General features: G+C 36.2%; 1 protein-coding gene across 2 annotated transcripts; it reads left to right on the forward strand.

Moving 5' to 3' along the window:
* pdik1l (PDLIM1 interacting kinase 1 like) lies at window positions 1–14260 on the forward strand. Of its 2 annotated transcripts, none has more exons than XM_048202016.1 (4): window positions 1–206; window positions 3811–4110; window positions 9450–10213; window positions 13036–14260. In XM_048202016.1, exons 2-3 carry the CDS (start codon window positions 3826–3828, stop codon window positions 10188–10190), a joined length of 1026 nt encoding a protein of 341 aa, XP_048057973.1. In that variant the 5' UTR covers window positions 1–206; window positions 3811–3825; the 3' UTR covers window positions 10191–10213; window positions 13036–14260. The 2 variants fall into 2 exon arrangements, 1 of the variants encoding a protein (XP_048057973.1); XR_007186404.1 differs by having other exon boundaries at window positions 2–206; window positions 9450–10253.
* The last annotated feature ends 3443 nt before the right edge of the window (window positions 14261–17703 follow it).

Raw genomic sequence — 17703 nt, forward strand, 5'->3', positions numbered from 1 at the left:
GGCAAAGGGTACGCGCATGAGAAATATTCGACGCGGACGCGACATTGAGCGCGAGTGCGCTCACGGGCACGCGCTCACGGACATACACAGAAAAAGAGAAAGCGAGAGAGGCGAGGAGTGTGTGCGGCGGCCTCGCGCTTATAATGGCTGCCAAGAAAAGCAGAGCTGAGGAAAATCAATTACATTGGGAATAAAATCGTGCACAGGTAAATGTTTCTTGTATTCGTGTGTGTGCGCGTGCAGCGGGACTCTTTGTCTGAGCATGTGTGGTGGGCTGCTACGCAGGTGCATGTGTTGCTACAGGAAGGGTTTTACATTGAAATACACCTTTACTCTTACTGTCACAGCAACATATGAGCATCGTGCTTATGTTCTCTTGTGTGGTGGGCAGCTGCATTGTGTAATATCATGCTTAGGCAGTGATATACAGCTGGAGAGGTGAAGAAAGCGGCGCTGTGGCCGAAAGAGACAAAACCGACAGGCCTTTTACACAACAAGCACATGACTGCATTACAAACACAACTTCGATTGTATTCTTGCGATTTCTGCTCATGTGCTTCACCGTCCTTAGTCACATAGTTAAACAGTAAGTGTGTAATGTTAGCTTTGCCCTTTGATCGCTGTTTCCTCATGTCAAGCTGCTTCCGCACACACGCACACGCACACACGTGTTGGCAGTGCTGTCGAGTCTGTTTACCATTTGCACTAATGGCGTGTTTTTAAAATGTTTCTGGTCACTCCGGTACAAAAGCGAGAGATTTGTTTAAAGAAACCGTTCGTGACTCGAAACTCTTTTAGAGAAACCCTCATGGTCTAGATTAAATGTATGAGCAATGGCTAAATTTGTGGAAATTGCATGTCCCTTAATGATTGTCAAGAAAGATGTTTTTTTTTTTTTTTTTATAGAGCTGATGAAATCAAAATAGGAGTTTTAAAGGGTTAGTTCACCCAAAAATTAAAATTCTGTCATTTATTACTCACCCTCATGCCGTTCCACACCCGTAAGACCTCCGTTAATCTTCGGAACACAAATTTAGATATTTTTGTTAAAAATCCGATGGCTCCGTGAGGCCTGCATAGGGAGCAATGACATTTCCTCTTTCAAGATCCATAAAGGTACTAAAAACATATTTAAATCAGTTCATGTGAGTACAGTGGTTCAATATTAATATTATAAAGCGACGAGAATATTTTTGGTGCGCCAAATAAACTAAATAACGAATTTAGTGATGGCCGATTTCAAAACACTGCTTCAGGAAGCTTCGGAGCGTTATGAATCAGCGTATTGAATCATGATTCGGATCACTTGTCAAACTGCCAAACTCCTGAAATCATGTGACTTTGGTGCTTTGAACCACTGATTCGACACACTGATTCATTAAGCTCCGAATCTTCATGAAGCAGTGTTTTGAAATCGGCCATCACTAAATAAGTCCTTATTTTTTTTATTTTATTTTTTGTCACACCAAAAAAATATTCTCGTCGCTTTATAATATTAATATTGAACCACTGTACTCACATGAACTGCTTTAAATATGTTTTTAGTACATTAATGGATCTTGAGAGAGGAAATGTCATTGCTGGCTATGGAAGCCTCACTGAGCCATCGGATTTCAACAAAAATATCTTAATTTGTGTTCCGAAGCTCAACGAAGGTCTTACGGGTGTAAAACGGCGCGAGGGTGAGTAATAAATGACAGAATTTTCATTTTTGGGTGAACTAACCCTTTAAGTGGCATCATCATGCACTCTGATGTTTTTTTTTTTTTTTTTTTTTTTGTCCAATCAAATGCCTTCTGGAATGATAATGTCCCTCCTCCTAATACCACCTTTCTTCTGCATAAAAAGGTAACTCAAGTAACAAATAGTGGTTGATGTTAACTTGTGACATTAACTAATTCACTAACCGCCCTACTCGGATTTCAGTAGAAAACACATCAACACAGGAAAGAAATTTGCTTATTCATTATATATACAAGGAAGGACTGTACTAACAAATGTTTGTATTTTGTTTTTGTGAATGAAATGGTAGGTCTCTCTATTCAAACAGTGTTAACTCCCCAACTTCTGAATATATCAAGACATCAACATGTCTTTTATTTTTACATTTTTCGAATGTGGTATCAGTTCATATTTTATATATTGTACCTGTTCTTCATTTATATAATTTTATGTTAATGAATGTTTATTTGCATTGTTACATTTTCCTGGCAATAAAACAGTTTTTCTGTCTTTATAAACTATTTTAGAGAAACAGTAATGTAGCTAATAAGTTTTGGTTCTTTCAATGTGAGATAAAGCCTACTGTTGTATTATCTTGAAGAGCCAGACTATTAAGTCTTTAATTATGTAGCTTCTGGCCAAACACACCCACTAGACAGAAAGTAGCTGACATCTGACCAACTACAGTTTACTAGGTTTTTACATAAAATCTGAAAATTCATACTATTGCATTGCAATATTATTTTAGCTCATTCAAATAATAGCATAACAGTGTCTGTGAAAGTCTGTACATTCAACAATAAAGAAATTAGTGGAAAATTACTTACAGTTATGATCCAGAGACATGTTGGCTATAAACTGAATATCTTTCAAAGATTCATGGCTGTGAACCCTTACCCCACAAATGTTGACAAATTCTGTGATGACTTTTTCGCCTAACTCCTTTGACTCCCAGAAGTTGCATAGCTGTCAGCAAATGAGAGTGGAATTGGCAATTATTGGCAATGTAGAGTACAGTATGTATCAGACAGTTTGTCTGAGTCTTAGACTAATTGTTGTAAAATAAATGATGTTAAGAGAAACCTAATACAAACGCTTGCTGCTCTAATGGGCTATAGACGATGAGGAGGTCTACCCTTTCCTAGTCTATAGTTAAAATTGACATTGCAGATAATATTGGTATATAAGCTCCATGCCAGATGGAATCACAGTAATGATGGAACGGCAATGTGTGCTTAAAATTGGCAGGCTCATCCCTGTTTTGGAATAGGGATGCACTAATTATTTTCAAATAATGGCCAAAGTGGCCAAAAATTCTATGCTATTTTTGTACTACAAATAATATAAATTTATATTATAGAAATATACTATCTATACTATTAATTAAAAGAAAACAAACAAACAAAATACTGAAATCAGTCATACTGCATGTGAACATATAATGTACATAAAAAATGGATATTCATGTTCAGAATTTCTAAAAAAATTACATTTGATAGTGTAACTTAAATTTCACTGTTATCACATAGGGATGAGCATATACCAATATTTATCCAATATCTACCAGGGTTATTATTGTTTAAATAAATAAATAAATAAAAATGATCTGAATTAAAATTTATTATATAATTTTATTTTATTATATTTTTTATTTTTTCTATTTGAGCTAGTTTAGCATCATTTGTAATTTAATTTGAAGAAACTTTTTAAATTTTACACTTATTTTTTAAAAGTCATAAAAATGACAAGCACACTACCAAATTACTTTAAAATTAAATTGAAAACAGAAAATTTAAAAATCTAATTCCAAACAACAAACTATAATAGTTTATCTATGATATTAAAATAACACTGTTATCTACCAATAAATTAAGAAAATCTATTTTTGGTCAATATGGTAGCCTACAAGTATACTTTTACTTTTAGTTCAAACTTTATAGGTAATTGTTGTCTGTACTTGCTTGAAAATTATTGTTTTTGCAGTTCTACCACAAAATGACTCTAATTGTCATTAGAGTTCCTAGCAAATACTATAGTGACTCCGTTCATGGTATATTGTCTGTTGTGGCTTTCTTCCACACAATACAGGTGAGGAAGAAGAGGATGGTGAGCAGTCAAGCCAAGTACGAGCTTATCCAGGAGGTGGGCAGGGGCAGTTACGGTGTGGTATACGAGGCAGCTGTACGGCAGACTGGTGCTCGTGTGGCTGTGAAGAAGATCCGCTGTCACTCCCCGGAGAATGTTGAGCTGGCCTTGAGGGAATTCTGGGCCCTGAGCAGTATCCAGAGCCAGCATCCCAACGTCATCCACCTGGAGGAATGCGTTCTCCAGAGAGACGGTCTCGCCCAGAGAATGAGCCACGGCTCCAGCTCCTCGCTCTATCTGGAGGTGCGTTTCCAACTTGCAAGCACAGTGAACATGAAGTGCAACAATTTTATTTTCACATTGTACTAGAGTCGAATCAAATAACTTGATGACAATGAAATGGATGTGCAAATCACTACATTCATGTAGTTATTGGTAAGTAATTGTAATTGTTCATACCCATAGAAAGTACTGAATAGGACATGTTTGCCATTTCTGGACACTTTGGGAACAATTGCTGAATGAAATTTTGATTGGATGTAAATCATTTATTATCTGCGTATTAGTGCTCAGTGCTATGACTTTAGTATCCTGCCAGGAAACAGGAAATGGCTAAAGGAGGAAATGTAGCGGACAGTAGATTTTGGTTTATAAATGGGTATACTAAATGCATTGGTGCATTGCCTGAACAATGCTGCCTTCATAATGGGGTAGTCATGTTTAGGAGATGAGTGGGCATGAACAGCACGACAATGTTTTGACAATGTTTCATTACCCCCTTCTTTAACATTTGGGAGTGTTTTCGCTGTACTGTTTTTGTAAGCATTAGGGCTGAACTATGTTGGGGGGGGGGGGGGGGGGGGGGGAACAGACATTCCAAATTGTGTTTCTTTTTCCATGAATACTTTCACAACACCGTTTTTAACTAAAAATGTGTTTGTGTTTTGGCCATTCATTTTTTTACACCACAACAACATTTTGGGGGACTGAAAACGCAAACTTTTTAAAACGATACGTTATCATTTCCGTGTAAACTACAAAAACGCAAATTTGCGAAAACAGTGATGTCCATGTGTATCACGTGTTCACTAGGCGTGTAGTTTTTCTTTACAAAGTGACAGCACCAACTACTGACCTGGCATGCATAATACAGCATTTTTAACCGCTTTCGCGGATCCATGTGAATGGGGATCATTTTGACAACATTGTCATCTGTATGTGAAAAACGCATACAGTTTTTAGTACATCGTTGTCATGTAAACATACCCTTATTCATACATTCCCGTTTGTTACCCATTCAGATTTGATTTTTTTTTTTAGTGGTTGATTAAATAAAAATAAGAAAAATATTCTAATATTGTCAAATAAAAACACTAAATATTTCATTTAAAAATATATATTTTGTAGTACAACTGTAAAATTCGAATATTTGTTAACATCTTCATTTAATTTCCAAAAGTTAATCCATCAGTATTTTATTTTGTCAATTTCCCAGCAAATAAATGGATATGAGCAGAGCACACAGTGCAGCTTAACTCTGAAACCTGCAGTGCAAATAGTTATTTAAATAAATCACAGCCTTTGCGTTTTGATTTTGATCACTCTAAGCTAAATAACAATATCGATTTTGTGATATCATGCAGCCCAGTTTTCTAGCTATGAACGTTACCTCAATTATCATCGATTTATCATAGCTTTTTTCATGTTACTACTACATTACCCATCATTCTTTCTGACATTATTATAAAATAAAGCTTAACATGCATCGTTTGCTCTTTACCATGTTATTTTAGTGCTTAGCTTCCTGTCTTTGTCAGTAATTGAAAATGAGAAAACAGAAGATGAAATTGTCCCTTGCATCCACTTTATCCTGAAAATCACACATTACATTCATTGTAATTACTACTCCCGTAAGTAGGAACTTCCCAGGAGGACTTGAAGGCAGCATATTCCCTCTATAATTTTGGGTTTAGGATCTTGTCCCACAGACACTGACCAGACATGTTTCTTATGAATATATGGACTGTAAGCGAACAGTTGACAGATTCGACAAATAAATAGCTTTCAACTGCATAATATTATCATAGCCTTCACAAACAATGCAGATTTACAGATTTTACTGTTCTGACAGTCTAATAGTGACTCTTAGCAAGTTGAAAAAAGTTGTCTCCATCCTGCAGAAAATTATATATATACAGTGGGTACGGAAAGTATTCAGACCCCCTTAAATTTTTCACTCTTTGTTATATTGCACCCAGTTGCTAAAATCATTTAAGTTCATTTTTTTTTTCCTCATTAATGTACACACAGCACCCCATATTGACAGAAAAACACAGAATTGTTGACATTTTTGCAGATTTATTAAAAAAGAAAAACTGAAATATCACATGGTCCTAAGTATTCAGAGCCTTTGCTCAGTATTTAGTAGAAGCACCCTTTTGTTCTAATACAGCCATGAGTCTTTTTGGGAAAGATGCAACAAGTTTTTCACACCTGGATTTGGGGATCCTCTGCCATTCCTCCTTGCAGATTTTTTAATAAATCTGCAAAAATGTCAACAATTCTGTGTTTTTTCTGTCAATATGGGGTGCTGTGTGTACATTAATGAGGAAAAAAAAAAGAACTTAAATGATTTTAGCAAATGGCTGCAATATAACAAAGAGTGAAAAATTTAAGGGGGTTTGAATACTTTCTGTACCCACTGTGTATATATTATATTATATTATATTATATTATAGCAAAAAAAAAAAAAAAAAAAAGGCAAAAAAAAAATCATTTCCCCAATCAACTAGATGTCTCTTGGAGGATTATTCTGATGATGAATATGCAAAAGGAGCAGGAATACAAACTACTTGGGACTACTCTACAAAGGAAACAGCACTCTATAATACAAGTGGTGGATTATAGTATTGTATGCCATTTTGTGTTGGGTCAAGTTGCATAAAGACATGAGGATGTTGTGACTGGATGAAAACAAGCCAGTGCGCAGCACAGTAATAGGTTGTTATTCCTGGCCTTTTGAGATGCGGTTGATTAGCACTCTTGCTGCTGTAATTATGAGCCTGCAGAGGGCCGTTTGTCTGCTGACCTCTGTCTGTGCAAAGCCTTCAGCATCTTCTGTCAAAAGGCAGCTGATGAAGGGAAACGTGCTTCAGATAGACACAGAAATCTCCAAAATACTTGTTCTTAACGGTCTTTAACTTTTTAGAACAGGTCAATATCTATTTAATATCAACACTTTTAGGTAATGCAATATATTTAAAACATAATTTTGAGGTTAACACCATTTTGAACCTCTAGAGGCAGTTGAATTGAATGCTGTGGTTGTTTAGCAACAGACAACTAATCATAAACCACACAAGGTTTACCTCATTAAATATTAATGCTAATAGACTTTCACACAGTATAGGATCAGAATCTTAGGGAAATTTGTTTTGAGCTCAAAAAGCAGAGCTAATCTGAAAACACAAATCCATGTGGAGGTTATCGAGGGAAGGATGTGGTTAAATGTGCCAACACATGACGTGCAGCAGTGTGTGTCTGTAACACGCATCTCCTCTACGGACAGTGCTGTTGTTTTTGTGCTTCACATTCAAGATGTGCTCTGATTGGTTCCCTGTGCAGACAGATGGTGCAGCGTTTATAGGTTGGTGCTGTTTTGCAATACCCTGCAAGATGGTGAAGAAGACATAGCTGCCAAAGCTGGTTGTGTAATTGCATGACTTGATCGATGTAGTGTGGACTAGGCCATCATCAAAATTGATGTCACTCCTTTGTATAAGACACTTCTGTTTAAAGCTACTGTTAATATCTCATACAGCATACATTTTCCCTCTTGTTTTTATGTAAGGTAACAGACTAAGTGGAGAGAAATTATTAATAAACTTGCACTTTTAATTTAGTGCTGCAAAGTAAAATTACTCCATCTAATTCAGATATTATTTATGTGCTATGTGTTGTTATTATTATTATTATTATTTTTTTTTTTTTTTTTTGTGCTTATGCTTTCTATTCAGTCACAATTTCCATCTTCCTCCTAAAATCTAAAACTTTAATTTTTGCCAAGGCGCAACATATGATGTCGGGTTGAAGATGGTGACATCTAGGAAAATGTACATGGACCATAATAAACGTTTACTTTTAAGCAAATAAATTTGCATCAATGTTTCAAAGTTCTTAAATGACCTATTTAATAACTGTTAGCAGAGGCAAGTCACAGTAAACTATTTTATTTGTTGATAATACCTGTGCAATAAATGCTAGCGTTGCATAGCATCAATTGTCCTCCGCAACTTGCCAGGAGGCTGTCAAACATTAACCATAAAGATGTTACTTTGCAGATACTCCATAATTTGATGTATGAAGAAAAAAAGAAGCCAGTGCTACTGTTTTGTTAGAGTTGGATATGTACCAGATAGGAATATCCTACATCTAATTTTGGATGGAACACATCATTAGTATAACATCAAACTCAATCGCAGCTCACTATTTATTTATTTATTTTTTTTTTTTTTAACAGAGCATTTGCCTCTCTAAGTGATTGTTTTAATGGATGTTGATGTGGATGGATGGGATTTAAAGTCTCTTGATGGAGTCAGTTTAAGATTTCAGCTATGAAGTTTGGCTTCTATCCTGGAACATCTTTAGTTTTATCCTACTAAACTTCCCCTAGAGTATCCTCAGCAAGCAAATAATATTGGAACAGGATGAAATAGCTGGAAGGTTTTTTTTTTTTTTTTTTTTCCACAACTTTTGTGTTACAGACATGAATGATTCCTCAAATTGTGCGGCTAGTTTTTGAGAGGTGTGCTATTACCTGTCTAAAGCAATCTAAAAAATCCAATGGACTTGAATTGAAGGAGGGATTCAATCTTTTTACTAGGGTTCTGGATGGTTGCTTATTTGTCCAAAATGCTTGTCCAAATTGTATGCGCTCAAAAAAGAAAAAATAACTAGTTATGTCAACCAAATAGCCAAACTTGTCCGAACACTGAAAAACATACAGTTAGACCAAAGCAAGAGTATATTAAAAATTTCTTTAATTTAACACATGCAAAGTGAAAAAAGTGCAAAAATGTGAAATGTCTAAAAACCAGACCAAAGAGCAGACATTTCAGCCCCTGCTTTCTTCAATGCTCATGAAACAAACGGCAACAACACTTTTATAGGCACCATTGCAAACTGATACCAGCTGAGCTTAATCAATAAATGGTGGGTGATTACCAAAACCAATTAAAAAAAAAAAAAAAAAAAGAATAATTACAAGGGGGAAAAAAAAATACAAAAAATATGCAAGATCCATCTCTTTATTCAATCCAATTGACCATTAAAAATTCAACCACAAGTGTCATTGCATAAATCTATATAAAATGTGAACCTTTACACCCTTCAACTCCAACCCTGGAGGGCAAGTGTCCTGCTGAGTTTAGTTTCAACTCTAACCAAGCACAGGAGTTGTCAAAAGTACTGACTTCGATACCAAGTCAGTACTGAAATTTTAAAAATGTGATGCTTTGACAGACAGGTGGGTTCACTTGGGATTGGTACTAAAGTCTGCAGTACACTGCCCCCCAGGAATAGAGTTGAAGAGCCCTGTTTTACACAGTTGGTTTTAACTTTTGTATTTATTTATATCCTCTCAGTTGGTGGAGACATCCTTGAAAGGTGAGATCACGTTTGACCCCCGCTGCGCCTACTACCTGTGGTTCGTCATGGACTTCTGCGATGGTGGAGACATGAATGCCTATCTACTGTCCCGCAAACCCAGCCGCAAGACTAACACCAGCTTCATGCTGCAACTGGGCAGCGCTCTTGCCTTCCTGCATCGCAACCAGATCATCCACCGAGACCTCAAACCCGACAACATTCTCATCTCGCAGGGCCGCACCCCAGCCGGGTCCCCCGAACCCACCCTGAAAGTGGCTGACTTTGGCCTCAGCAAGGTCTGCTCCTGTTCGGGCCTGAACCCAGAAGAACCAGCCAGCGTCAACAAGTGTTTCTTGTCCACAGCTTGTGGAACGGACTTCTACATGGCCCCTGAAGTCTGGGAGGGCCACTACACTGCCAAGGCTGACATTTTTGCTTTGGGGGTGATCATATGGGCCATGGTGGAACGGATAACGTTTGTGGATGTAGAGACTCAGAAGGAGCTTTTAGGGAGCTATGTACAGCAGGGGGAGGATATTGTCCCCTTGGGGGAGGCTCTGCTGGAGAATCCCAAGATGGAGCTCCTCATCCCAGCCCGGAAGAAAAGCATGAATGCTGGCATGAAGCAGCTGATTCGAGAGATGCTTTCCGCCAATCCACAGGAGCGACCAGATGCTGTTGAGCTGGAGCTCAGGCTGGTTCGGATCGCATGCAGGGAACTTGATTGGGATACGTGAAAGGAAAGCATCTTGGACATGGGGTAAACTTTTGGAAAAACAGGCTCTGAGCTTGAAGTGAAGGTAAAAATGTTGTTCGGCCCTGTCCCAAATGGCACACTTGATGTAGGCTTGAGGTCTGTGAAATCCATAATACCCATTTGTCAATTCAGATTTTAGGCTCCTTTTGCTGAGCCTACAATGGTGTGGACGATTACCTAACATTATCCATGCTGCAAAGTATAGACTTTGAGGAACGTCTCGCAGGCTAAGGGTGCCGTTTGGGACAGGGTCTTTGTGGGCAGGATTGGGTTTTTCGAGGGTGTTTGCACTGGTCCCCTAGTTTAGTACAGCATTCATTGATGAAAAACAGCCTTTACAATGTTAAATATTACTGACTCACCTGTTCACAAGAACATTGGGACTTTCATTGACAGTAGTCTAAATGGGCTTCAGTTTTCATTGATGAAAAACATCAGATATCCACCTTCCATTGACCATAAACCACAGTGACCCAGATAAACACAGAGGTCCACAGAATTCCTAGAACATTCCCAGCACTAAGACATGAGAGAGCATGTAGATTAGGGCTGGGCGATGTAGCTACAATATAAATTTGTAAAATATTTTGGCTTCATGAAATATTCAATATTTGCCTTTTGATGGTCTTTGGTTTATATGCATTTTCTTTGCCAATGATTTGGAGGAAGGGGTGCAAAACTGGTCTACTGACATGGTCTTTAGGAATCGTAATGGCTAGAAAAATGGCATTGTTTGCTCATTTTGTCACCAACAACATAATAGTGAATATATACATATATATTCAATTTAATGCCCAGCCCTATTGTAGATTTAATATAGCACAGCAGAAAGACTCACAACTCTTTAGTTCTCTATGACAGCTAGTCTCACCTCACTCCCGGTGCTAATTCAAATTGTAATGCAAAGCGGAAAACATGCAGCAAATAACGGCTTCTTTTACAGCCACCTTGACTTTTTTTTTTTTTTTTTCACGGTCAGTTTAGCAGCTTTTTTACAACAGGATCAATATCTGTGTTTCTGTACTTCACAAACAAAAGGGCTTCAGGGAGTTGTATTTGTATCACTAAATCTTTTCTACAAAAACCTTCAAGGCAATAGTTTGTCAAAAGACATGGTAAATTTTTCTAATATTTATCATCCTGCTAGAGATTTGAATAATCGGTGAATACCCATTTTAATAATAATAAAAAAAAAAACACGAAGATCGGGTTTCAAGCGAATTCAGACGTGTAGTATCTGATATAAACTGACAGATATGTACAGACTTATTCTGTCTTTACTTCCTACTGGAAACTAAATGACTAAAGGCAGCTCTGTGTACTGGATGTGTGTCCATTTCAGAACACCAGATGTAAAGTGATTCAACATAACTTAGATCCTCAATTCAAGACTTTCTCCTCTTTGGACTATGGCTTAATTGACCCTTCGCAAAGTCCCGCCCCCCTTAGTTACTGTTGCTTTGTCCGACAAGCCATGGCGCTGTCACGCCACACGCAGTGTGAAATACATCGCGGAGAAAAGAGGACACTGACAACAGCACGACAGAGCAGGTTACTTATGATATTAAACAAAGTCCCAGCTTTCAAATTGTGTAATTTTTATTTTTAAGAAATTTGAACAATAAAAAAACATTTTGTGGCTCTTTAATGTGTCGTACTTCAGCTCAAGTGGCTCGTGAACCGATCATCTCTTCCTACTAGTTAATTTATAGCATCAAATAAACGTGAATGAACATGAGAAGGAATGTTGTTTAAAACGCGGAAAGACGTAAATACACACCATTTTTCAAGTTCAAGTCCACCGAGGTTAGTCTAACTCCTGACTGCTTTGTCAGACAAAATGGCGGATTTGGTGCTATGATTGGTTAGATCGCTTGTCAATCAAACTCCCAGCGAAGGGTCAATTAAATCCTATCAGATTTAAAAATGGAAAAGCTAGGGCTGCTCGATTATTAATCGCGATTAATCGTTTGCAAAATAAAAGTCTGTGTTTACGTAATATATGTGTGTGTTATGTGCATAGTAATTATGTATATATAAATACACGCACATACATGTATATATTTATGAAAAATGTTATATTTATATATAAAATATTTATATTTATATATTATATAAATTGTATATAAATATACATATTTATACATGCATATATTTCTTAAAAATATACATGTGTATTTATATATACATAATTATTATACACATAACACACACATATATTACGTAAACACAGACTTTTATTTTGCAAACGATTAATCGCGATTAATAATTGTGCAGCCCTAGGAAAAGCTGGCACTTTCCACAAGCATGGTATGAATGGGAAAGTAAAATTTGGTTGCGCCAGTAGGGGCTAGACTTCGATAACAGGGTTGAATGGTTGCGCTTCACAAATGCTCTACAATTTGTGTAAAAATTGAGAAAACAGAATAAGATGTACTTCCTGCAATTGCTTTGATTGTAATGCTTTGTTAAATGATTTCCAATTGCTTTAAACAAAGTTAACACCATTTGTACCCTATTTGTGGAAAGTACCATCTGCTCTTTCAGACAGAATGGCTACTATTACTTTGGCTGATGGATTCGGTTACACATTGACTTGAATTCATAGACTGAAAATCAGTCTGGAATGAACCATGGCGTTGTGGTCGACAAGTTAGAGATACTTGCCCAGAACCATGTGATCTTTACACCCAGTGATCCTCATATGAACGCTGTGAACAACCAGCCTCGATCAAAAACACAAAACCTCATGTATTAGCACAGAGAGAGTTACGCACTACAACAAACACCAGTGCACTAATGCATGCAACTCCTCTCACCTTCAGGGAAATGCGTACAGGGAGTGTGAACGGATAAAAACTTTGATGCCAACACACACACAACCATAAGCCTCTGTGAGTCAGGGATCTCACGTCTTTGACACACGATACCAGCGAGCTGAATTTGATCTCCACTTCACTGTGTCATTTCTGCCTGGAATCCCAGAGTGCTGAATCTTACCGGTAATCCCTTCCGCCACGCTCATGACAGACTAACTCTAAGCCTGTTACGTTTCTGAGGTATTAGGCTAAGAAAGCATTCTCTGGGACAGAAACTGCCATTCAGGTCAACGTTTTGTACAATTTTACAGGCAATTCAGACATGAGTCCTCGTGGTAGTAGTACCTCTGTCCCTTTAAACGCACAGCACGTCTTTTTCCTAAGTGACAAGCAAAAGCATTAATATTTAATGCTGTGTGTATCCATATATTTTTCACCTTGTCAAGTGGGGTATGATGTAAATGCCAGAACCAGCAAAATATTAATTCAGAGCAATGGCTTAAATCATCCCTCTCAAAGTGTTTTTTTTCCCCTTTTGTGGAAGCTTCTCTTCCAACTGTGGTATTATGCGATAATCCACATTATCGCAAGAATAAAGGATAAAAGGATTATTTTCACAGAGCCACTACTTCATAATCACCCAAATATTGTTTAATCTTCCTTTTTTCTTTTAGATTACCATAATTTATGCCTTATTTTTTAAATCCTATTGCCCTTATGAGCACTTGATTCGGCTGTGTGTTTCCTGGAGTTCTCTCAAAGGACAGGGCTACATTTGCCTCACAAACACTTGGTTGTGTTGGTTAGAAAGGATTGAAAAGTGAAAGTGTTGCTATTTGTCAGTATTAATAAAAGAACTTCATGGATATGTGTCCACTGAATTGTGCATCCGTGAAGCCGACATGCAGACGAATGTCACTTGTCACATGCAGACGAATGTAAGCTCGTTGTCCAATAGAAACATTGTGGGAAAAGAGCAAATTAAAGGTGTGGTGCTGTCTTACGCTATGTTCACACCGCAATTGCGTGTCTTAAACCTGATTCAAGATGGATCTGTTTTTGGTTAAGTGTGAGCAGCAAAAATCCCATTTAATCTGTTTTTTTGTTTTTTTTTTTTTTTTCCACTTTTGTATTATTCCGATACACATCTCATTTTATTGACCCGTGTCTGGTTTAAAATATATGGTGCCCAAAAAATATTTGGACATTTAATTTACACTTAAAGGGTTAGTTCACCCAAAAATGACAATTCTGTCATCTACTCACCCTCATGTTGTTCCAAACCCGTAAGACTTGCGTTCATCTTCAGAACACAAATGAAGTTAATATATAAGTTAACAAATATTTTTAATAAAATCTGAGCCAGTTTTGTACTCTCCATTGACATCTATGCAACTACCACTTAAAAGTGATTATAAGACTAATCCATATAAATTGAGTGTTTTAGTCCAAATTTTCTGAAGCGAGATGATTGAATGAATGAACATTGACTTTAGGCTTTTATTCACATATAAACATCAGCGAACATGAACAAGCGTAACCGAACCTGTTTGACACGCGAGGATGAACCTCATTGGTTCTCGCACGTCAAGCAAGCATGATTGAGCCTCCTTTTATCATAACTGATGTGTGCGTTGATGAATGTTTATATGTGAATAAAAGCCAAAATTAAATTGTTTGTGTCCCTTGAGAAAATTTGGACTAAACCACTCAATTCATATGGATTAGTTTACGATCTCTTTATGAACTTTTTGAAGCATCAACAACATGGTAGTTGCGTAGCTTGTCTATGGAGGGACAGAAATTGCTCCAATTTTATTAGATATTTCCATTTTTGTCCAAGTCTTACGGGTTTAGAATGACATTAAGGTGAGCAATTACAGAATTTTCATTTGAGTAAACTAACCCTTTAAAAATGTATTAATTTTACTGTTTTAGACGAAATGTCAAAGCAAGAATCATCTGCCCCTAAATGCTGCTAGAGCTTTTCTGAGCCTTTTTTGCAATGACTTTTAAACAACTGGTGTCAAGGTGATTATTAATATATGTATTAAGAAAGTTCTCCTTAAGTTCACCCAGGTGTCCTAACCATACATAACATGTTCCACGAATGCTTCACTTTAAACAGTCACAACAGAAGTTAAAATGTTAATGCATAGATTTATGAAGTCCAAAGTTGCAAATACTTTTGATATATATCGTTCAGATGTTTGGGGTCATTAAGATATTTTTTTTTTTATTTTTTTTTTCATGATTTTTGAGTCTTTTCGGCTGCATTTATTTGATCAAAAATACAGTAAAAACAGTAATATTTTGAAATATTACAATTTTAAAGAGTTGTTTTATATTTTAAGATATTGTAAAATGTAATTTATTCCTGTGATGGCAAAGCTGAATTATCATCAGTAATTTCTCCAGTCTTCAGTCACATGATCCTTCATAAATCATTCTAATATGCTGATTAATGTTTGGAAACTGGTGCATTTTGTCAGGATTTCTGATGCATAGAAAGTTCAAAAGAACAGCATTTATTTTAAAATTGATTTTTGGTTACAATTTAAAAGTCTTTACTGCCACTTTTGTTTTAATGTCCCCAAACTTTTGAACGGTAGTGTAATTTGCCAGGGTTGCGGTTTTACGCACATGGGTCAATTTAAGATTAGCGTCTGATATGGGATGTATTTAAATAAGTTGAACTCAGAAAATTGAGTTTGGATGCTTTATCTTGCGGTGTGAACAGACTTAAAACAAGCACCCCATTACTTTATCCTGAAATGAGTTTTTCCCTTCTTGACTAATAAAAAATGACCCACAATAATTTTCACATGGCAAGTTTTTTTTCTCTTCTGTACATACTGTACATGAACATCTTATGCCTGAAATGCACAGATGACTTCCTGATGGTTTTACGTGTTTGAATGATTGGTGAGTTTGTATCGTGGGCTGGGCTGTCCATCATTGGTTGTTATAAGTAGCGTGATGACATGAGTTCATTACCTTCTGTGTTTGATTGATTGATTATTTTTTATTTTTTTTGTGCTGTTTCAGTGTGTCTACTGATATGATCTGATATACTGATATATGTGTTAAACTGGGAGCACAACTGTATTTCAATTTTGTAACAAAGAAAATCTGGTTTGAAAGAAGCACTACGAAATATTTCCCACAGTGCCCTGCTCACAGATTCCCCCCAAGCCTCTGACAGCCTGACCTGATTTATGATCAACTACTGGGAACTTTGTGGTGTTGCACTGTGACTTGAAAAGTGCTTTTCTTTCTTTCTGTCTTTCTTTCTTTCTTTTTTTTTTTTTTTTCCCACAGACACTTTGTGTTCTTGTAAAGTATTTTGAGATAAACAGAATTTCATGAGAGGGGATCTTCTAAGTGAATGTGTAATTTATTGTTGGGGTTGGCTTTATTAATAAAAATTTTACTTGAATCATGTTTTATTGAAGTATTTATTTATTTAGAAATGCATAGCAAGTCTCTGTGTTGGCCAAGATTACATTTTAATGACCTGTCTAAGTGTTTCTAAAGTAGAAGGTCAGCCATTTGCTTTTTGGCAGTGAGTACTTGGCAAAAATTATAGTAACTTTATAGAGCCATAAAAACACTGTGGTATGCATCATGTTCTAACAACTGAATATTTTTACCATTACTTTGAAATACACATAGACAACAGAAAACAGAAAATATTAACAATATTATTAATATTCTTTTTTTTATTATTATTTATAAAAATACATCTGTGGAGGAAATTCCCAATGAGAATATACATAAGAAATGTATTGCCGCTTTGTACCAAAATGCTTATTTTACTATTTAACTTCTATTGCATAAACATATTTAGCATCTTAAAGGGATATAGTTCACCCAAAAATAATATTTTGAAAATAAAATTCATCATGTTCCAAACATGTATGACTTTCTTCTGGAGTACTCGAGAACATTTATTTATTTATTTTTAATGTTGGTAGCCAAACCGTTTTGGTCAGGGTAACAAGATGACAAATTTGACAGTGAAACCTGTATATTTTTACATAACGTATACAGTACTTTTAATTTAATGATGATGTTTAATGTGGTGAACATTCAGGTCACAGCGGTGAACTAACAGTTTAAAAAACAAAACTGGAGAACTAGGATTTTTGACCTTCTTGTTACATACATTTTACAATATGTTGTGTTGCTTTAAAGCTTAGCTGACAATTCATATGTTTTGTGAAGTCTGTTGAGTGGTCTGAAAGTATTTACCCTGCAGTCTTTTACAGGGACGCCAAAGAACCTTGTTAGCATGTCAAAAACTGCCTGAAATATAACTTAAATTAGATGAGAGCAATGAAAAGACAATTATTTATGCATTCAGTGATGAGTTTGGAAGATCAAAGCAAGGCATCGTTCGTCATCAGTGGCATGAAAAGTTTTACAAAACTGAACAGACTGGCTGCAGATACAGACGTAAGTTGACCTGTTATTATTATATCAAGACTGAAATTGCTGTTTTAAGGGCTTTTCATTGTTGAGAGTTGAGTGTTATCCAGGTATTACCATGTTTTAAAAAAAAGAAAAGAAAAAGTAGTTTTTGATACTTTGTTGTTAGTCTAATACACCATGCATTTAATTTCAATACAAATCTGTAATTACAAAAAGTCAATTTTAAATTTCCAGAAGGAG

Source organism: Megalobrama amblycephala, linkage group LG9, assembly GCF_018812025.1.
Source record: "Megalobrama amblycephala isolate DHTTF-2021 linkage group LG9, ASM1881202v1, whole genome shotgun sequence".
Taxonomy (NCBI): Eukaryota; Metazoa; Chordata; class Actinopteri; order Cypriniformes; family Xenocyprididae; genus Megalobrama; species Megalobrama amblycephala.